The sequence below is a fragment of the Rissa tridactyla genome, chromosome 3 (genome assembly GCF_028500815.1).
Source record: "Rissa tridactyla isolate bRisTri1 chromosome 3, bRisTri1.patW.cur.20221130, whole genome shotgun sequence".
NCBI classification, from domain to species: Eukaryota; Metazoa; Chordata; class Aves; order Charadriiformes; family Laridae; genus Rissa; species Rissa tridactyla.
This window is the reverse complement of record NC_071468.1, coordinates 29118449-29141157: the sequence shown is the minus strand read 5'-3', so window position 1 is coordinate 29141157 and position 22709 is coordinate 29118449. Positions and strand designations below refer to the sequence as shown.

Here is a 22709-nt window from a genome sequence, read left to right as displayed (position 1 = left end):
CTTATTTCCTGTGGGTTTTTTGCAGCCTTATGGGTGCAGAGACTTGCTTCCTCTCCGGTGTCAGATAGAACAGAAGGGGGAAGCTTTTCCCACAGAGTTTGCTTGGGAGGAATAACTGAATTTCACTGATTTTTATTTTTTAAGTTTTTTCTTGGAGACGATAAGAGTTTTTGAAAGTTATGAGTGACTGAAATAAGTGTTAGTCATTTCTTGGAGCAGTAGTGCTTACTATTTGCCATCCTACAGCTCTCAAGGATCATGCTGAAATGCTGTCATTTAGCTGCAGGTCATCAGCATGCCTCTGAAATTAGCTCTGGGATGTTTTTTAATGTTCCACAGCAGTGGTTGTGCTAGTGGTTTGTGTTCTTAATTTATTTCAAACTTTTTAATTGCTTGTAATGAAATCTGTGATTTGCTTTTGAAGATTTCAACAATTGTAGGTGTAAAATGTTTTCATCTACCCCTTTTCTCTGAACCCAGTCCTGAATATTGTGAAATTCTTGCTGAGTCCTAGTGCATGTTAAAAATGACTATTTACAGCAGAGCATGGAAAAGAAAAAAAACGGTTGATGAAGAGTATAACTTGACAAAAGCTAATAAAATCTACTATTTTAGTGGAATGTACATTTTGCCTTTAATATTTTGAGAAATATTTAACTAAAGTAACTACAGAGAGAACTTATATTATCTTGGTTTTTTTTTTACATTGAGTAAATTTAGGGGGAACCACTGCCCTGTTTTTAATTGTATGTTTTTTATTTATGACTCTGAACAGTTTCTCAAGATGGTGAAATCCCATTAAAAATGGAGACAGTCCACATGTGGAATCTTGGTCTGTCATCCAAGGTGATAAACCTGCCTTAGATAGTATGACAAAAATCTTTCTAAAAGCTGCAAGGATGTGAAGAGCATGTCATACTTTTGAACTGGTTCTGATACTAATTGGAAAAAGTTGTGTTACTTACACCATATAAAATTTCTTATGGTTTTAAGGATTGTAGTTTTGGCTTTTACCTTCTCTACCAACTGTCAGGGGAAACCTGTTTGAACGCGATCCGATTTACAAAACTGAGAAGGTTTATGAAGCTAACCTGCTCCTGTGCTGTCCGATACTTTGATAATACCTATTTACAGGATGATAAATTAACAGATACAGTAACTACTGATTTTTGCCCAAACCAACTTTCGTACAGCCAACAATACAAGTACACATCTGAAAAATTTAATGTGGTTCCTGCCTTTTCTTTAACATGAGTTTGTTTCTGCTCTCCTTGAATAATATCACCTCTGACAACAGAAGCAAGACAAAACATCTTCAGGTTTGAAATTTACTAATTGCCTATATCATAAGTGATCTTAAGCAGAGGGAACAAAATTTGCAGGTAAACTATGGAAACATTATGTTACAGACTGTATGAACAAAGTATTTAGTAGTTTCAAGTCAGCGAACGCAAAGTTAATATCTGTATTTTAAACTGTCAAAAGGCTTAATTGTGTTTCTTTAAAAATGGTCAATGTGTTTTAATACAGTGTTGTCCAGTAAAACATTGTGTGCTGGTTTGCAATTAAGTTCATACGAACCCATTTTGTTTGGTTTCTTATGTAGTAGATGCAGGGGGAATCCGGTGCCTTGACAGTTTTTCTTCTGTTGTTTTCACAGAGTTAAATTCACCTGTGATTTTGTTTGAGATGATTCTGTAGCACATACAATTTAATTGACTTTAAAATTTACTTTTAAAAATAGGCATCTTTAAATTAGGTGATATTTTTAGCGGGGGAAAAATATCTCTAGCTGGGAGAGGTTTTTCTAATTTTTAGCGGCTTTATTTCAAATATTTGTATTAAAACTCTTTACGTGTTGCAGTGAAATTAGGGATGTTTGGCTCTCTTACTCCATTATTGCAATTAGGAATTTAGCATCATCAGTGCCAAAGGACAAAAGTGTCTCATTTGCCCTATGGGGACAGGACAGTGATAAGATGATTTTTCGTCAAGGATCATTGGGTCGTAATTAAGTTACATTCATGGCTATTGCTTTTTGAAGGATGATTGGTAAATGACAGGCTTCATGTGCTTGGTACGGACAGTGTTCACTAGGGTTTTTTCTCCCTCTGTCAGAAAATCCTGTTGAGTCTGATAATGTAAATGTGGCATTTTATTCTGAACAAAAGAGCAGGGAAATGAGCTATCTTGTCTAATCATTCAGTTGTTTAACACCGACTTCCAGTTTAGACTCAATTGGCTGGAAAGCACTTGACATGTGAAGTTAGTGCTGTTCGGAACGCATGTTTGAGTAAATTTTAAAGTAAGTGACAGCTAAATTGTACCTAGGGAAATTACAAAGCCTTCAACACAGTTAATTTTTTGGGGAGGATTAGTTGTAATTGCAACACCAGTCTCCTTGAAGATTCCTTAGTATAGCAAATGAACAGAAAAACATTTAGCTCTTTCAAGAGCCCGTTCTCTTTTTACAGAATAATTTTCGTAAAGCTGATTGTACCTCGCTGAATTTACTTCCCTCTACACTAACATCTGCTTCAGATTTGTGGAGAGGGATTTGTTTTACCAGTCTACCCTCCACCCCCACCCCAGAGAGTCCCTTTTTTCTTTCTACCTCTCTAGTGATTTCAGGTTTGAGAGCTTTTCAATCAGTAAACCCCTTAGGTAAATTGCCACTTCACTAAAGCTTTATGCATAATGTTGCAGCACTTCATTCCAATTAAAATCAATATTTGGAGTCTTATTTTTATCAGGCAGACTCTCTGGTTGGGAAAGTTGTTTATTGCAAGTAAAAGGGTTCGATTTAGTGCAACATTCTTGAAGCAAGAGGGGAGTGGCTTGTTGAAACTGAAGGGGGGGACGCTGCATCCATGCACGTTATCCCCAGTCCTGCCGCAGAGTGTGTTCTGCAAACACTCAGGCATCTGAGTAATTTTGTCTCTTCAAAGAGCTTTGTGCAAGTAAAATTGCCCACGCAAATATTTTGCAAGATTGCGCCCATATAGTATCTGGGACTTCACAGGCATCCTAAACAAAAACCAAATAACTGCACAAAATTTACGATATCTTAAGCCTAGCATCAATTTAGTTGAAAAATAATGCCGAAGTAGGACTCTTCTGGGATTACATACGGGCCAAGCGTAATACAGTGAGGACTGAGGCTCCTTCTGTCATTCAAAAATAATAGTCTGTCTTCTTTTCTAAAATAACAAATTTCAATGAGAGGGAAAAATACACCTGATCTTTAAGTGGAACAGGTATTAGCCCTGAACAGATAGTATTTGTGAGTGACTTAAAGCTATAGTATCTGGCCAACTCAAAGTGAAGCATGGATCTTCGTGTTTTTTCCAGACTGACACTGGAAATCAGATTTTTCTGTTATGGCCATGAGTATATGGGCTTTATTTCTTTTTTAACTTGATCCATATTAATTAAATAGTAATTTTGGACCAGCTTGTAATGTAGTAGTGTAGTAAGTATCCTTTGCGAACATAATAGGGTGCTCGACATGCGTAAGTTCATACAGAAAGACTGCCAGATTGTTTTCAAATGTACATCTGTTAGCTTAAAATCCTTGTGTCTAAATAGCATTTTTGTTAAAATGTGGAAAATCTTTTTCATGCAGTTCCTTTAAGTTAGTGAGTCATAACAAGAAACACATTAAAATGTTACCTGTACTTGAAATTTGAAGCCTATAGTAAGTTCTTAATTTTCATTGGGCTTTTTTACCAGGATTGTATAAACTGCTTACAAAAGTAGTTGCTGGTACTTATTTGGAATTAATTGCGGTTTGTGACAAGAGGTACTGCAGGTTGTTGAATAAATCATATTAACTCGAGTACAAGCATAAGCTCGATGTTTTTTTTCTTTGCAGTAGTAGTACAAACAATTTCTTTGTAGAGGCTGAACTTTTATACCTTTTATTGTTTTACAGCTGATTTTTGCTGGTTTTATCATTTATCTGTTTTATGAATGCCGTTATCTAGTAAACTGTGGATGACTGGTTGGTTGCTTGAATGCAACAAAACAAATATATCAGATTTCAATTCAAACGAATGTTTAGTAAATTAGTGTGTAAGATACTGACTTATGTAGACTTATTCAGATGCCTTTGAGCAGTAAATACCAGGAACAAGCACAATATTTCCCTTTTTGTTATCTCCGTTCTTTGCTGATTTTTTTTTTCTCTGGGTATACAGTATTAATGCCTTCAGAAGTATACATTTAGAGACTAGGAAACTCTTTAACATTCCTGTTTGAATGACATTCCAATTATTCATTCATTTATTGATAGCTTTGACCTAAAAACAGTCACTTTAATCCTTTAGGAATACAGCCGAGACAATACTATGGCTGTTTGAGCATCAATCTGAAAAGCTAGATTTATCACTGAAAACTTTAATTTGAATGTATAAATGTTGTTGTGCTTCCTTAGAAATTGAGTAGTTTTCTGTAAAACTGTTTTTTTTAAGATGTTAACTGAACTTGCATCTAAAACAGGAGAAAAATACTGATTATATAAAGCTTTATATCTGTCTATGGTAACTACCATAGTATTTCTCTTTTATGACAGTAATCTAGCCTGCAACATCTACTTGCAGTTTTGAAATTAACCTGTAATTTAGTCTTCACCCCAAATGACAAAAATTCAAATGACTCCATGGGGTGCCAGAAGATGCACTGTAAACAGGGCTCAGTAAGGGGGATAAGGTAGAAATCCATCATCTTAGGTTCATTTTCAGAATGCCAGTATTACTGAACAAAATTAATTCTTGTTCTGTGATTTACTCTTAAAATTTTTAAAATATTAGCCTAGATGAAGGTAGTATATGATAGTCTAGATCATCCTTTGAAAAGGCAAAATTTGTGCTGCACATGAAATGCAGTGTGAGGAGAGGACATCTGAATTTGGCTTGTTTTATCAGTAATATCTTAATTTGTTACGGTTCAGTTGATCAATATTCAGGAATGCACAATCATTATTTCAAGTCAGTTTTTTTATGGCCTTCAGTTGCTGCTGCTACGTGGGGGGTTTTGGTTTGGGTTTTTTTTTTTTTTTTTTTTTTTTTTTTTCCCTTTGCCTACTTCCGCCACCCTTTATTTGATAAGCCTTTTGAAATCTAAAAGGCAGTCTTATTGATGGTTTGGCTAGTTACAACGTTTTGTGCGTGTCATCTCGACTTGTTTCAATTTCAGTTTAAAACTTCCCCTTCAAAGAATAACTTCACCTATCATTTTACCAGTGTTTCAGTGGCTGTCCTCTCTTGTTTTGATTTGGTTGTTTTAGGTTGGGTTCTAATCCTTTGAAAAAGGGTCTGCAGCAGATGATTTAGTTCTGTTAGTTGCACAGTGTAGAATGTTAGCTTATATTTGTTGTTATTTTAAGTTCCATATCTGATTTATTTTATGGCTTTTCAGTTTTGCATTTTAATTATGTATGCTTCCAAAGGCATTAATACTGCATATGCAGGGAAAAAAGTCAACAAAGGACTGAGGTGACAACAATGGAGATATTGTGCTTGTTAGTGGTCCTTAGTGCTCAAAGGCCCCTGAATTACATGCGTGTAAGGAAGTCAGCATCTTACGCGCTACTTTACTAGTACCATGGATATATACTAGTGCCATGTCTGTATGTGACATGGATAGGCCAGCATAAAATACATTTTGGTACCTTAATATATTGTTGAATTAATTGCAAAAATCACTTTTTTTTCCAGAAAATATATTTTGGATTCTGACCTTTATATAGAATAGAAAAACACTAGCCTTGCAATTGTGACAAAACGGAAATTAACAGATGATTTATAGCTTGTCTGTTAGGGTGTAAAACAAGTATAAAGCAATCTAAAGAGCTGTAGATCTATACTGAAATAAAAATGCTGTGGAAAAATTTTAAAGAGCTTAAAAATTGAAAATGCCTCAACAGAGACTTTTGGAGGTAATACAATGTGCACAATATTACAAGAAAAACAACTCAAATGCAAATTGAAATTTCTGAGGAATTGGGGTTTTGTCACAATAGTACATAGCAGAACTTAAGAATTTTACTTCAAAAAATAACTGCATCCAATGATGAAGAGTATTCACACCTTTAGTTAATTTGTAGTGAACAGTGGTCATGCAATCAAAATTATACAGCCAAAAGGTTTAAATATAAATCCGTAATTCTGTTTTCATTGCTGTGGCTGTTAAGCATACACGGTGTTTGTTTGTAGGAAAACTTTACCTGTTATTTAAAAATGACTGTAGCATATTGGGGGTGGGGTGGGGTGCAGAATACACTCTTGGATTGTAGACCACTGAATGAATTTTCCTTGAAATTTTCAAGACTAAAGTGGGTTCAGCATGTACCATTCCTTCTTGGAAGGTTTGATTGTTTTTATTCTTATTTTGTTTCATTCAACAAGGGATGACATGCCTGCAGCTCTGGAAGCTTTAATCAACTGTTATAAGAAGTATGGTAAAATTCTTCAGCTTCATAACATCTACTGTAGACTGATAGAAAAAGGAGACGCTGATCTTCTGCAAAAGGGTTAGTTGCACGTAGTCAAATGCTGTCTGGTTACATGGAGTGTTTTCTGGAATCTTTTCTTCCATGACTTGTATATCATTTCCTTCCACTGAAAGAAAAAAAATTGTTTGTGTCTATATGTGTAGCTTTAAAGCACTTAAATGATGCTGTCATTCTTCAAATTGAAAATTGATATTCATTTTAAATGTAAAAGAGTCCTAATGTTTAGCTAATACAGCATCAAGCTCTCAACAATTAGCTACATATACTGCTATGAAGAAACAACTTAATAGTAACGCAATAGTAAAACAACACATCTGTTTTTCTAATAGTTGTGTAGTTAAGAAATCCTGTATCCTCACTATCCACAAGTAGAGAATGCTGATATATACTCTGTCTGTTTTGTTGAATGTAATTCAAAATGCAGTGCACATAAATAGAAAAACATTGTAAATATGCTCAACTGCAAAGCTACAACAAATTTTGTAATATATTGCAATGATTCCCTGTGTTTCAAAATTTATTTCCCTATAGCTTATTCTTGGAACTTTCTGATGCTTAGAAAATATTAGTATTCAGAATATCTGACATATATATTAAAATGCTTCAATATATTTAGTACATTAATGAGTTTTATTCTGTCCTTAGTTTCAGATTTTATAAGCAGAGAATATGGTGACATGATGGCTCTTTATGATCTCTTCTTCGCCTTCTTGCAAACAGGAAAATACAAAGAGGCCAGGAAGGTTATTGAGGTGGGATTTTAACTATAGTACTGTAATTGTGCAGCTATTTAGACTCTTAATTAGAAACATTTAAAGTTTTTAACCTTTAATTAGACTTGTTCTGATGCATGTTAATAGAATTCAATCCCAATAATAAAAAAAAACCTTGACCAGCTTTATTTTGTATAATTACAGTTCAGAAGAGAGACAGTCTTGTTGTATATTAAAATTGTTTCCTCACTTTTTCATATTCTCTGTTATATATCAAAATGATATTTGCATATTAAATATCGGATTGTGGAACAATTAAATTAAACTGGCATTCCTGGGTGTAAAGTTGCTAATCCTCTTGCCGAAGGAATTCTTTGTTCTTAAAAGCACTGGAATTTAATTTGCTGCAGACCATGCTCAGATTTATTTGTAATGCTTGTCTACAAGTTAATCAGCCAAACAAGCGCTGTCTGCTACTGTTTGGCATTTAATTTAGCATTTCTTCTCTCTCTCTCTTTTTCAGGATAGTAAGCAGCTTATAGGAAGTGGTAGGTGACAAACTTGGTCTATTTAGGATTAGTATATTTTATCTAGACTTGATTGAAATTGTGCTTACTGAAATTGATAAGTCAAAGGGGCAGCTGCAGAGTCTGCCCAGATTGTGATTATTTTTCTTCTTAACACAGTTGTGTGTTTTTAAAATGCTGCATAAGTTTTCCAGTTAATGTGTGGGAGGAGGCATCTTGTAGAAAAAGTAATACTTTGTCCTCGTCGATTTTGTGTTATGTGCATACACAACTCTGTAACCTAATTGTTGGGGTTTTTTTCCTTCCTACGACAAAGTATACTTTTTTCCTAATTCCCCCTAGAATATTTGAAATACCAGTTATTCCTACTTGAATTATCTAATAGAATTCGTGCATCTAAAAATCTTAACTGAAGATCTGCTTGTTTGTCTGTAGTGGAACAATACTGTCCTGCTGTGGGGTGTGCGGAAATTGCCAAGCACAATGTTGAAGCATTGATAATTTTGTTCTCAGAGGGTTTTTTGGAGCTCATAGTGTTACGATACAGAAGAATAGAAATATCAGTATCTGACAGAAGATGATGCTGAGGAGTTGAGCTCTTTTATAGTGATTAAAGCATATAGGAAGTAAAAGGATGAAATCTGAGAATTGGAAGTAAAATTAAAGCTAAATGAATAAAATTGGTACTTGATGTGATTTAGCAGCTGTTTCTTTGATACTGGCATTTAATTTCTCAAAACGTATATTGGCGGCTACAGTTCAGCAGTCAGAATAGGATAGTAAGCAAATTATCAAATCGTTAGGGCTTTGAAACTTCTGTCATTTTCTTAATAGGTGCCAAAATTATTTCTGCAAATACTCAGTATTTGGTGATTGATCATAAATTATTAGTAATCACAGATGGACACTTGGGCATAAATCTGAATGCCTGATATCTGGAAGTAAATGGAAGTTTTTCTGGCATTTTATGTGATTTAAAGTAGGTTTTCTTGCTCCTGCCTAACGTCCAAGTATGAATTACAGCTTTGTCTGTGCTGTTGGGGAAAAAGAGGTTTTAAGTTCTGGAATTTTTAGGAGTATAGGAATTTAGCTAAGAATAGTATGCATGTATTTTACCAGTGGATAGTTTAATTTATCAATTACTATAAGATGTGTTATATTTTAAGTATGCTTTTACTATGTAACAATATGTTAAGTATTTTCAAAGAAATTTTCCCCTGGAAGAGCGGATCTTGAAATTGGTATTTTGCTGAAGAAGAAAATAGTTTTTATTGGTTTATTTGCTTTTTTTTATTTGTTGGGAAGCCGAAGCCTTAATGAATATAGGATCAAAGATACAGTACAAGGTGTGTTTCTCTAGTCCAGTATTTTTTGTATCTAAATTATTTCTCTTGTTGGCCATCTCATATTCTTTTTCTGTTTTCCTTTCTTGTGAAATAATATTCAGTAAAGGTGATCAATTGGTGCCACTTTCTCCTTTTTAGAAGCTGTTGCATGTTAGACAGATTACCTCTCAGCACACACTTTTATCATGTATTGTTGATTATGGTGGTCAGTTGATTTTAGTGGTATAATTTGTTTTAAATATATTTACTGAGTTAATAATTTTATTGGGTATGTAAAAGGGTAGTAATGAAGCTGGAAAAAAGACTATGGTGATCCATTGATTTTAGTGACATCATTTGTTTTAAATGTATCTACAGAGTTAATAAAGAGTTTCTAAAAGGGTAATAACTAAGATGGAAAAAAAATTCTTTAGGAGCTAACGAGATGAAGATTCTGGAGGAGATATGGTTGTTTAAATGGGGTGTTTCTCATTGGAGACCACTGCCTCTGCTTGCTCTTGCTAATTTTAGAAGTCAGAGGTACACTAGGTGCTTATGTGAAACTTAGTGACAACTGCTGCTTTGAAAAACATGCAACTCAAAGTCCCAAGAATAAGCAAATAACTCTTAAATCTCAATATTTGGTAAAATAGAACTGGGTGACCATAGTGGGGAAGGCGGAAGAATAAGATTTGAGTGAGATTATAAAAATTAGGTCAGAGTTGGGTATATACATTATCCGGTCACAAATGTGTTGTGCATGCATATATATAAGCTCGTGTTGTGGGATGTTGTCATAGCAAGAAAGCTGAAAGCTCGGGCACTCATTTGCTTGCTGGAAGGACAGCAAGACTAAGCAGAGGATGATAGTACAAAAGACAGCGAAAGGTGAATAGAAAGGAGATGAGGCAAAGAATGCATCTGACAGATACCAGAACAAATGAACTGGAGCATATGGTAGTTTGGAGGTGTTGGTCTCTTTTGAAGCCATGCTAAGTGGAAGAGAAGCTGTGATTGAGAAGACTGTGGGGGGAAATGCAGCTAAGTTCTAAGGCTTCACAGAGTTTGATTGATAAGGTAACAAGTTTGCCATGCTGCTAGACTGCCTTGCTAAGCTTTTGAAAGTCTGTTCTCATTTGTTCTGTGGCAGGTGGCTAGAGAAGGAAGCCTCTCTCAGAGACAGTACCTCCAAATGAGTTTGCCTTGGCTGCTCTGTAAAGTAAAAATCTAGCTGTGCCTGAAGATTCCTGAGCCCTTGAAGTTATGTAGATGGATGTGCTGGTAGATGCTCTTTTGCTTTCCACTGGGAACAAGTTCTACCACTGGGTCCTCTAGTGTATCAAATCATGATTTAGTCTTCAGTTCTCAGTTGTAACTCAGTTGATAAGTTAGCTTTTGTCTTGAGTCCTTCAAAGGTGATCACGTAAAAACAAAGTTCGCCCATCTCTCTTCTTGCCTCTTACCGTAAGGTCACATACTAGCTTGCTTTCCCTTGGAGTGGCACAGAATGACTTCTGTGTCACCAAATCTAGCTCTAATTACTTAGGATGTTTTCCCATACTTAGAAGGGCAGTTTATTTGCCTTTTTTCCTTCAATTATGTTTTTTGTAAAAAAGAAACAGGAGAGAAAGAAAAGTGAGTCAGTACATTTTTACTTTAACTAAATTAAACTACATTAAAACTAATGTTGGCTAAAAGAAAGGGATATGAATTTTCAATAAATAGGATTAGGGGAAAAGTACCTTCTAGAAAAATATTTTCTTTTTCTGTCTTTGAAAATGCTGTCTTATTTTCAAAATACCTAATCAAATTTTGTCCTGGAGAGAGATCTTACATAGTTTTTCATATGTGTTGCTCCACAGTTCCAGGTAGTATATCGGAGAGTCTCTAAGAGTTGCTTGGCCTAGTAATCTTTTAAATCTGGTATATAAATGGTAAGAGAATTTTCTAGAGCCTACTCCCCCAAATTTCTCCAATCCACAGCTTCTTACATGTTGCCGTAACTAGACAATGTCTACTCAGTTGTTGACCGCCACTTTATTAACCTGATCGAGCTGGTGATCGAGAGCTGAATGGATGTGAAGGTCATCCAGGAGAATGGGAATGAAAAAGAGAATGTTACACCACCTTGGAGGAATCTACTTCCTTCCCCCTTCACCTGTTATACTGTTATCTTGTTTGTATGCTGCATGGAGGTTTAAAGAATTCAGTACCTAAAGTATTTAGAATATAGTTGTTGTCTGTCATTTTGGTCCAATCTTAATTATTTGGTCATCTCTGAATTTTGCACTGAGATCTCATACTTGTAGCTGTTTTACCTGCATGATGGTAGAATATTTCTAGACTCACCCTTTTCCTTCATTTATTATTCTTACTGAATGCAATTATCAAAATACTCTCTGAAGCTGTGTGTAATTAAGCCTGTGTCCATGCTTGGCTCTTTCTGGTAGAGTTGTGGGGCTTAGAATCATAGAATGGTTTGGGTTGGAAGGGACCCTAAAGACCATCTAGTTCCAACCCCCCTGCCATGGGCAGGGACACCTCCCACTAGACAAGGTTACTCAAAGCCCCATCCAGCCTGGCCTTGGACACCTCCAGGGATGGGGCATCCACAACCTCCCTGGGCAACCTGTTCCAGTGTCTCACCACCCTCACAGTAAAGAATTTCTTCCTAATATCTAATCTAAATCTCCCCTCTTCCAGTTTAAAACTGTTGCCCCCTGTCCTATCACTCCACTCCGTTGGTAAAGAGTCCCTCCCCATCTTTCCTGTAGGCCCCCTTTAGCTACTAGAAGGCTGCTATAAGGTCTCCCTGCAGCCTTCTCTTCTCCAGGCTGAACAACCTCATGTCTTTTGATGAACAGTCTGCCCCCTGGCGTAAGTCTTCAGCCTGACTTCATAGGAGAGGTGCTCCATCCCTCTGATCATCTTCATGGCCCTCCTCTGGACTCACTCCAACAGGTCCGTGTCCTTCTTGTGTTGTGGGCCCCAGAGCTGGATGCTGGATCCAGGTGGGGATCTCACCAGAGTGGAGTAGAAGGGGAGAGTCACTTCCCTCAACCAGCTGGCCACACTTCTTTAGATGCAGCCCAGGATGCGTTTGGCTTTCTGGGCTGCGAGTGCATATTGTCAGCTCATGTTGAGCTTCTCATCCACCAACACCCCCTAAGCCCTTCTCCTCAGGGCTGCTCTCAAGCCATTCTCTGCCCAGCCTGTATTTGTGCTTGGGATTGCCCTGACACGTGTGCAGGACCTTGCACTTACATGTCATTAAGTACTGCAACAGTCCTGCAGAAGAAGTTCAAGCGAGCCCTTCTATAAATCAGCTTTGCAAAAATCTCAACCATGTTTATAAAGTAGAAGTACGAACACTTCATGAAGTAGAAATGAACACTTTACACCTATGACTAAAGTATGCAAGGTTTTAAACTGGTGGTGTATCCATTTCTGCACTGTACTGATAAGATCTTTCCACCTTAAACTATATGTCATTGGACAGCAAAATACTTCTGTAAAAAATCCAAACAAGCGCCACATTAAAAAGGTATCAGATCTCTGGCATTTTTAGTTAGCAGCTTATGGACTCCTCTGATAGGAACAAGGAGTTGGTAAACACGTTCAACTTCATTTTGTTGTTTGACGGATACTTCTTGAAATCTTTATAGATCAAATCACTTCAGCTATTAAATTAACATTGTTCCCTCAGTGAAAGAATAAAAGCTCTTATTTCTGCTCTGTTAGTAGTTTTACTGGAAATGAAGGCTAAGAGAGGATTACTGTGTTTGGGATATAGGGAGAGATCTCAGAACTATATGGCAAAATATTTTAGTAGAAGACCAGTCTGTACAAGTTAGCTCCCACAAGAGGAACCTGCCTTGAAAATGGCAATGTGTAGTGCATGGCTTCAGAATTCTTTTAACCAAATTTTAATTAAGTGTGATACTTTCCTCATCTTCTGTTCTCATACTAAATATATCATTTATATTTGATAGTTAAGTATATCCAACCATATCTCACGTATCTCAAGACATTTATGTGAAGAATTGAAGGACAAATTGTTGTGAAGTATTTTAATGAAATATGTTCCAATGCAAATAAATGGAAAAAAAAAAATGCATTTACTGCTAAAATTCAAGACCTGACAAAAGAACTGTTTTGGGTGAGTTTAGTATACAGGAATATATCTATCAACAGATGTCAAGTTAATTTAGGAGGTAAATAGATTTAAGCAAAGAATTGTGACATCCACTGTCAGCAGACCTCAAGATACCAGTTGCCATTGGATTTAATCTACCATATAAACAATGAGAATATTTCTACTTGATATTGAGAGATTACAACCTTCTTTCATCCAGATTGCTTTTTTTAAGAGTCTGCATCATAAAATTGAGTCTTGCTGATTTTATGCTGGAGATAGACTATTGGAGAAGATGCTTTCTCGATTTGTGACAGCAGGATTTAGGGGGGGGTTTAATGTGTAATTTAATGATGATCAGATCTAGTGTCTGAATTTACCTACAAAGACTTATTTTTGGTCCTGTTAAGAAAAGGGTGGAAGTGATTAGAACAAAATTTAAGTGTTTGTAAATGTTGAATGCAAATTTTATTAGATAGCGGTGGTCTGAGATTGAGGAGTAGTTTGTAGGGGGTGTAATAGCTTTTATTAGAGTAACTGTATACAACTGGGAGGAGGGGAAAGGATGAAGAGCTTTTAGGCACGCAAGCCCTATAATTACAAGAAAAGATTATTTTTTTCTTACTATTGAGTCCTATTAGTCTAATAAAAACATTACTTCTCCTTATGAAACTGGACTCTGATACAACTATTAGTGAAGCTGGATTTTGCATCTATGCATATGTGCATGTGTGTATGTGGGTTAATAAAAAAAATGGCTGCTTACTACTTCAATGCATATTAAATACTCCTTTCTTAAAAGAAAGCAAATGAATATGTTTCAAATAAGTAAATTTGTCAAAGGAGATGACTACTGAACAAATTCCTTCCAGAAAGAGAGAGGGTAATGTGTTTGGAATGTGGGATCATGGTAAGAGCAGGATCATGGTAAGAGCTGCACATCCTTCCTTAGCTCCAGGGACTTTGCGTTAGAGGGAGGATACTAGTGAGTTTCATAATTTTTTTTTCATTCATCATACAACATAAAACCACATTCCAATGCAAAGAGCAAACTTTTGCTCTGTTTTGAGTCCAGAGCATCCTTGAGGATTTTTTGTATTTTTGATGTTACCTTTTCTTCCAGCATGATTATTGTTGGGAAGTTCTCTTACAATGGGTTTTTTTTATAATATTATTTTATTGCATTATTTCTCTTGGAAATCTTACTGGTAAATGTAGGATATTCCAATAGTACTTAAATATACATCAGTCTCCATTGTCGTGAGTAATGATAAAGTTGTAAAGCTCTTTCCTATTATTATTTTGTTATTTTAGGAAAATAATCAAGTTTCCTTATATTTTTCTCATTATCTGCCTAACATAAAGCAGCATTACATTCCTGTTTCAAGTGAAATAAGTAAAATCATGAGTGTTTAATCAACAGATACTAATCATGTTGGTAAAGTCAGTGAACTGACAGAAGCTTTGAGGCAAATGCATACTTCAGGAAAAAAAACAAAACCACCCTAATAGTAAAAGCTTTCCCAGTGGAGACTATAAGCTTTGCATTTTCTTATTATGAACTACTGCTGCTTTTTATTTAAAAATTAACCTAGTAGAAGTAGGCTAGTTGCTGCCTTGGGTGATTGTAGGATAGGCAGAAACTTGAATTGTAATCACTCCCAACAGGAGAGTTAGGGAGGATAAATATCTAGACATGTCCATTTATGTCGTTCATTAAATATTGTATAGTGCGAATAAAATACCAAATACACCACAATTTAGCAGATTTTGAGGGCAAAACTTGCAGTGGAGCAACTCATAATTTTCAAAACTCTGGTGCTGCATTAGAGTACTCGCCCTCACTACCAAACACAAAAAGTAGTCAAATTGAAGGTACAGATTTAATTGTATTCAAGCGTTCATGGAGTTATCCCTTGCCCAAAAACTTGTGCAAGTGTTGGGATGTTTTCGATGAGCTTATCATTCAAGAAATCACTATTATGAGGGTTGGGTTGTGTTTAGTCATATTTATTTCAGGGCAAAATTGCTTACAAAGAACAAAGGCAAAAAATCTTTTTTTTAGAGAAATCCCATCATAGTTCTGAGCAGTTTGCAAGGTTTTCTTTTTTTTTCAGAAAGACTGAAGTGGATGAGGATATCTTTGCATGCTGTGAGCAAAGAAACCGTTTTTGAAATCCGCAAGAGCTAAACTTCTTTCAAGGTGGAAAATGAACTTGTAAATAAAAGATTCCTTCTGTTGCCTGCCATATGCAGGTGTAGCTCTAGTGTTATCCTGGTGGTACAATGACCTAAAGGAAAGCTAAGCTAGAGAGGAGTAATGTGTTTTGTTAGATAGCTGATATGATTGTAACAGGAAAGATGCTTTTTGATGCACAGAATATTTTTAGATCCCTCGGTCTTTAATGTCGCTTCTTTTATAAACTTCTGTACTATGGTGTAAAAGTTACGTTCAGAGCCATTAATCAAAGCAGTCTTCTGTATTTTCTTTATATCCCCCTATGGTACTTCACTTACATTATGCTATAAACATTATAATGTAAGAAATACAGCAAAGTGGTATACTTGTTTCATACATATGAAGAGAATTAAGATTATTTTAAAAAATATAAATGTTTTAGTATTTTTTTTAAACTCATGCATTGCTATTTGAAGATAAAAGGGTATTTAATAAGAGACAAAAGAGAGGTGTAAGATAATTTTAACAATCTCATCTATCAACTAGACTTAGAGGGCTGTGTAAGGTACAAAAACTTTATATCTGCCTATTCTTGTAACTTTCTGATTCAACAGCACACCTACTGCGTAGTAGAAGTGAGGACGTCTGCCAAAAGTTTTAACATAGGGGAAGTTAAGAGCATAGCAAACAGTGTTCATGTTGTAAAAAACTTTGTTCAAGTAAGCTGCCATGCAAAAATATCCCAGGCTTCATTGAAGCTGCATGGAATTTGTGAGATTTTCATAGACATTTTTGTGGAATCAGGGAAAAATCTGTCTTTAAATTAAGAACTTCCCATCAAATGTTCTGTTTTCACTGATGCTTATGTTAGAGCGCGTTGTTAGAAATGACATACATCAGTTCTTATAGCTGTCTGTTCAAGGCTGTCTCTTTGGAGAAGTAAGGCATTTTCTTGCAAGACATTGCTTTGGCATCTAAATCTCAGTAACTGGTTCTGGTACTGGTAGCATAAGTCTGTTATGGCTGTTGATGTAACTCATCATGAAACATTCTTCTTCCTTTAGCAGCATTAGCTGTCTCTTATTATTACTGGCTTTTTCAGCTGCAAAGAGAGGAACGAATGGATCTACCTGTCCAAAAAATACCATCAGAAAGTGGAGCATGGATGGCGCTAACAAAATTTGGCTGTTTCTTTCCAATATGTTCAGATTGGTAATTATAGTAGGACTGTTTCCCTAAGAAACTGTTTCCCTAAGAAAAGATTGAATTTGGGAAGAAAATGTAAGGATTTAGAAGAAAACACTTAACGAGGTTAAGTGTTTAACGAGCCCACTTAACGAGGGCAGAATTAAACTCGAATGATTAGAATTGGTGAAATTCTAATACCGTGAAAGGCTAGAATAAGTTGTCCAGAATATGTAACAATTATTTCGCCAGCCAGTGCACAGTAATAGTTTGTGGAAGTGCAGTGTTGGAAGGTTAAAACAAAAGAGTAATCTATCTCATGTCATATATGTGCTAAATGAAAAATAATTCTGCTGGCTTTTAAATAATTATGCATCTTAAACCAGCTGTAGCAAAAGTGGTACTGTTTTGGGACACTTTAAACTCTTATTTTTCTGAAAGTCCTCTCTTTGAACGATATCACAGGGTTTCTGGTCTGTGTGTTGTTTTCTGTGTTTTTTCTCTGTAAGCAAGTTCTGTGTTTTAAGAGAAAAAGGTTGCTTTAGGCAAGTAGAGAGAAGTAAATAATATTTTCGATATGTGTTCTGTAAATTACTTAACTTTTTTTTTGAAGTAAAAAAATAGTATTGGTCTGTTAGCTGTAACAATTACAGAACACTATTGTAAACAACACTTTAATATTTCTATCATTATCTAAAAATCTGGAAAAACATCGAATGGATTCCTCTCTGACAGGTCAGTATTTGCCCAGACAATCTGTTTTCTTTCAGCTGTAATAGGTATAAATTAGCTCAACCAAAAATGTTCATACAGAAAAGATTTTCCTGATGATTAGACCCCTTCAATCACCTGTCTGAAGTGATTGGTTGTAGGAAGGAGGAGAACAAATCAAATGCTTTCAGTGTGTTAGGATTGTTGCACTCACATGATTTTTGAGCGCTGCTTGGCAAGAGTTCTTCTGAAGATGTAGTACATTTTCTGGTTAGTTTTCCTTTCTGTGTGTGAATGCATGAGTAAATTGGTGTAGGGTTGTATGTTGGCCCTCAAAGATAGTAACAAATGTGATCAAAAGTATGGAATGGTTTCCAGAGGAGATATGACTAAGGTGAGTTCTGCTTAGTCTGGAGAAGAAACAGTGAAACAGGGAATTATTATATATACATCACTCGTTAAATTAATATGAAATTGAGAGGATAAAGATAAATCAATTGTGCATTGTCTTCCAATACAAAACCCAGGGGCTCCAAACGGAGGTAGCAGAAGTTAGACTGAAAACAAACAAAAAGTAATGGTATTTTGTTTGTTTTCTGCAGACGGTAGTTCAGGCAACCCTTTGCAAAAAGATCTTATGAATGATAAAACTTACGGAGTTCCAGGGACAACCAGAAAAGCTCATGGAAGAGAAATCACATGCTCGAAGCAGTGTGACCCACTGAACCTCAAGTAGTTGGAGAGTAAAAGAGCACTGATGGGGAAGCATTGCTGGGTTTTCTGTCATTTTATATTCTCCTATAGGCACTGTTAGGGAGAGGATAACAAGCTAGATGAACCTTTGGTTTGGTACAGTACAACTGTTTTGTATTCCGAGAGAACATAAAAGCCAGAAAACCTTTATGTTTAGTTTATATGCTGTATGAATTATTTGAGACTCTCAATAGTTGTTTCATTCTTTAAAGCAGTGAATGTCTTAACAAATTTTAAAAAACACAACAAAATAAAACACTAAGACTCAATAATAGTTTTGGGTTGGGTTTTTTTTTTTTCAGTCCGTTGAAACAAGCAAAATCAAAACAGTAAATGGGAATTTGGGAAGAGTAATTAGAGTAACAGGTTTTTACTTAATTTTTTTTATTCTGTATTTTAGTCTGCTGTATTGTAGAAAGTCTGCCTCCTGCTAAATGCAATGTTTAAAATTCCCTAAGATGGTAAGGGATAAGCTACAAATATGGACTATCAGGCAAGCCCTGGAGATTTAGTTAATCTGACCTAGTTGTTCTTTTGATGATTGAGACCTGCAGTATGTGAAAACACTTCTCAATTTCAAAATGAAACACAAGGATATCTGTTGTATAACTCAGCTGTCCTTGTAGTGACAGACACATCAATCATTTCTGAACAGGAAAGGATTTACTATAAAAAGTTTGTAGCTTTGGAGCTGTTGAGTTCATTGGCATTCGGATCAGCAATGATATTGGAAGTTGTAAGTGAATTCAGCATTTGAATTTTACCATGTCCTAAAGAGGATTAGCTACAAATGCAGGCAACATACTTTTTTTTTTCTTTTTCATTTTCAAGAGCCTGTTGTGTAAGATGTTAATTCTTGACTTAGTTTTCAGCATATTTTATGTGAAACTGCTGGGTGGCTCTTAAAAAAGCACTGAACAGGTACCTGTAAACATGAATAATTGTGGGGGGAAAAAAAAAATAATTGGGAAAAAAGCAAGTAACCTGGAAAGCAAAACTGTGTTTATATGTACCACTTCTGCATACTTGAGAAGCCACTATTTTTCTGTAATCTCTTGGTTTGAGAGAGTTTTTACAGTACAATTAAGTACATGGAGAAGATGCTCCATGTTGAAGAACTGTGAGGTTAACATCCTGTTTTTTAAAAACCTTACAATGATTGCATAAAATGGTTTGAATGATTGGAAGGATTATATGGCCTAACATTTACTCTGCAGAACACTGTTTCCTATATGTTTAGCAAATTTTAATGGCTTTGGCTGAAGTTTTGTGTGCTGGTTTTCTGGTGTATGATCAATTATTTCAGAAAGATGTAATGCTAATAATTCTGCACTTGGAGAATACAGGAAAAGGAAATTATCTGTGTTAAAAACACAGAAGGTAAATTGACTTTTACAGTGGTAATTGCTTCCACTGTTTTGGAACTGAGGCTCAATACTTCTCACAGCTTTTTGTTCAAACTACCTCTTTTATGCAAAGTGGGGTTTAAATTTTGGAAGTTGCCCTTCACGTTTTAACAGTAGAGACATATAATATTAACAGCTAGAAGCCTTCAAGAGTCAAAACACATGTTTCTCTGTAGGGATGAACAGACACTTCCTCAGAATCACTTTTGAGCTGTAGTAATGTGAATCTGAACACCTGAAATGAAAGCAGAGTCCTGTCTGTAAATGATCCTTGTGCTAAAACAGGAGAGTATAAGCAAAGTAAATTCAAGTACTCGGTGGGAGAGAAGGGTAAGAGGTGAAAATAATGGATGCTTTGCACGCAGGTTTTTTGTATCGTATTTTTAGATACATCAGACATAAGTACTGGCATACCTGTAACGTTTCTTTTAAGAACTTTGAATTTTCCTATGTTTGTTTAAGAATTTATTTAAGTGATCAAACAGATATTTTGATTATTGCCTGTGGTGCTGAGAAGGTGCTATGTGGTAGTCTACCAGATGGAGTTTCCAAGGACTGAAATGTTTTTGAAGATGTGTATTCTGTATCTGTAGTCCGCTTGAAACAACAAAGGAATGAATAAACAAAGGCTCATCAAACCTGGGAAAATTAAGAACAGAACTATGGCATGTTAACTGTTATACATCAGTTCCTCCAGGTACACACACTTAAGAGTAAGCCTTTGCTCTGTTCTGGAACAGGAATTGCCTTTACATACAGTATATCTGGCATCTGCATTGGCAGCATATCGCAATTGTAACAGTTACTGCTCTATAAATTCCTGGTTTTTTACTGAGCAAGAGAAGTCAATATCTAAACACACTAGTGTTTTATACTTAAACACACTATTGTTTTTAGGTACTAATAGTCGTAATAAAATGGCTAATGTTAGCAGATAAGGGGTACCAAATGGTGGTGGTGTGGTTGAGAGGCATGGTTTTCTAGTTGCTAAGACATTGCAGTGGGTGTCGAATATGAACATGAAGAAAGTTTGGAAACATTTGGTGTAATTCTTTACCGTGAGTAACAAAAATGATTACCAAGGGTATCAACTCTCTCGGCAGTGTTCAACCAAAAAGGAAGATGTCTTGAATAAAGTGACTGCAATTTTTAAGTCTCATAATTTCAATGTAACTTGATTATTTGTGAGCTTGTAGTCTCGTTCACATTTCAAAAAACAAACAAAAGCTATGAGCTTTTGTTACAAGTACATGTATATGTTTCCTTTTCCTTAGAATGTTCTATGTAATATGTTCTAAGTAATGTGTCTCTTCTTGTGGAAATATTTTACAGACTCCTGGCTTGAGGGCACACTCTGGAAGGTTGCAGTGGTTTGCAAAAAAGTGTATATCAAGCAATCAGGTATGTGGCTCGTATGATGTCTTCTATGTAACTGGTATTATATTCCAAGAAAAACTGTTTTGAAATATTTCATTGCTTGATTTTTATGTTTGTGAAAGGACGTGTGACAGGCTGATGAGGTGAACTTAATGCTCTGTGTAAATGCTGGTCTATACTTAAACAGAAACATTATTTTAGCTGAATGCACACAGCATGTAAGTGCACATATATAGAAAAATAATTGTTCGGCTGAGGTAAAACTCGGTTGTTCTTTCTTTTTAAAGATGGAGACTTTGGAACACTTGGTAGAATTAACTCAAAATCTATTTGAATGTGATAGAGATGAGATGTACTACTACCTGCTTCAGTTGTGTGGTAAGTGAGCTTGTGATCTTTTTCATGTTGTAATCTGTTTCCCTTCGTGATTGGAGGTAGGACATAACCCTTATTTAGAGAGGAGTTTTATCCTGATATGCAGTTAGCCTGGATACCATTTCTGAGGCATCTTGCCGGGGAGGGAGTACAGGTTTTTTACCTGCAGACCTCAACACTTACATAGAACTGATACAGTATAAGTCTTCCAATCCACATCTTGTATCCTAATTTGAAAGTTTACTCTGGTTTTGGTTTTAGTATGCTTAAAGAAGAAAAACTGCTCATTTGTTATATCTTTGTAACTGATGAAGATCTGGAGTCTCCTGTAATTGGATATGGTTCTGAAAGTTGCATTTTTTAAAAATCTATCAATTCTTCACCAGCCACAACCTAACTTTTGCATCATTTACAGGAATGGAACCGTTTTTAAAATTGAAAGTTCATTTCTATGCTACAGACTTAGCGTATGTTGTATGCATAGTGTTTTTCATTTCTTCTTTTCTGTATTTTTCAGTCTTTGTTGGTTTTGTTATTCAGTGTATCATACTGCATTATACATAATAAAAATTCTGGAAACTTTAGTTCCAGTTATTTTAAAGTCTTGGAAAAACATTTTGTGTTAAGATTGGATATAGAGCACTAAATAATAAATTGGGACATTAAAAAAAGCATTACAGGGATTGCTATGTACTTTGTTAAAGTGTATATATATTAATGAGCCATTACAGCAATTTGATATATTTGAGCAAGGGAAAACTTGCATTAGATCTTGAAGTAATTTTAGGCTGTTCCTCATGTATATTTTTGGTTGACTAGAACTAGTGATGTTTTAATGCTAAATAAAATACTATTTGAATGCTCTTTTTCTTTTCATATGGTAATAAAAGGGGCTTCTTCCGCATTGCACTTATCACAGGCAGAAGAGATGAGTACTTACACACACACAAAAAAAATTACCAAAGACCCCTTGAGAACTCTGTTGCTTTCCATTTCCTGAACAGCCTCAGAAAGCTTCAAAACTGAACTGTAGTGTTGCCCAATTGTGGCTTTGCACTTACTGTTTCATCATCAAAAATCAAGCAGGCCTGAAAAGCAATCTTGTCTCAACGGGGAGGGAGTCTTCCTGTTTCTCCACTCATCGTGTTCACCTCTGGCAGTGACTAAGTCTGACAGTGTGCCTGCTAGCAAGAGGATCCAAGAAGATACAATTTATCCAGTTCTGTCATGCAAAATCTTCAGTCTTCTTTCAAAAGACAAAACCAATTCCATCTATTCAAAGAAGTGGAAAACGTTTGTGGGTTTCTGTCACCATAAAAGACAAAAACCATGCGCATTCCTGCTTTCAACCATTGTAGATTATCTATCAAAGCCGCCCCATGCACAAACACAGTAGAGAGTTGTCACTGTGCAACTAAGCCATAACTTCAGATCTATTTTAACCATATTAAAAAAGAATCTACCTTCTAATCCAAGCTGTGATCACAAATGTTGAAAACAACACATTTG

At 35.6% G+C, this 22709-nt stretch overlaps 1 protein-coding gene across 1 annotated transcript in view; it reads left to right on the top strand.

Annotated features, from left to right (window-relative positions):
* The window catches only part of LRPPRC (leucine rich pentatricopeptide repeat containing), a 93928-nt gene that overhangs the window by 44860 nt on the left and 26359 nt on the right, over positions 1 to 22709 (top strand). Inside the window, 4 exon segments of the mRNA XM_054195083.1 lie at positions 6408 to 6532; positions 7160 to 7266; positions 20781 to 20849; positions 21113 to 21203. Of these exon segments, the coding sequence (XP_054051058.1) occupies positions 6408 to 6532; positions 7160 to 7266; positions 20781 to 20849; positions 21113 to 21203 (392 nt within the window).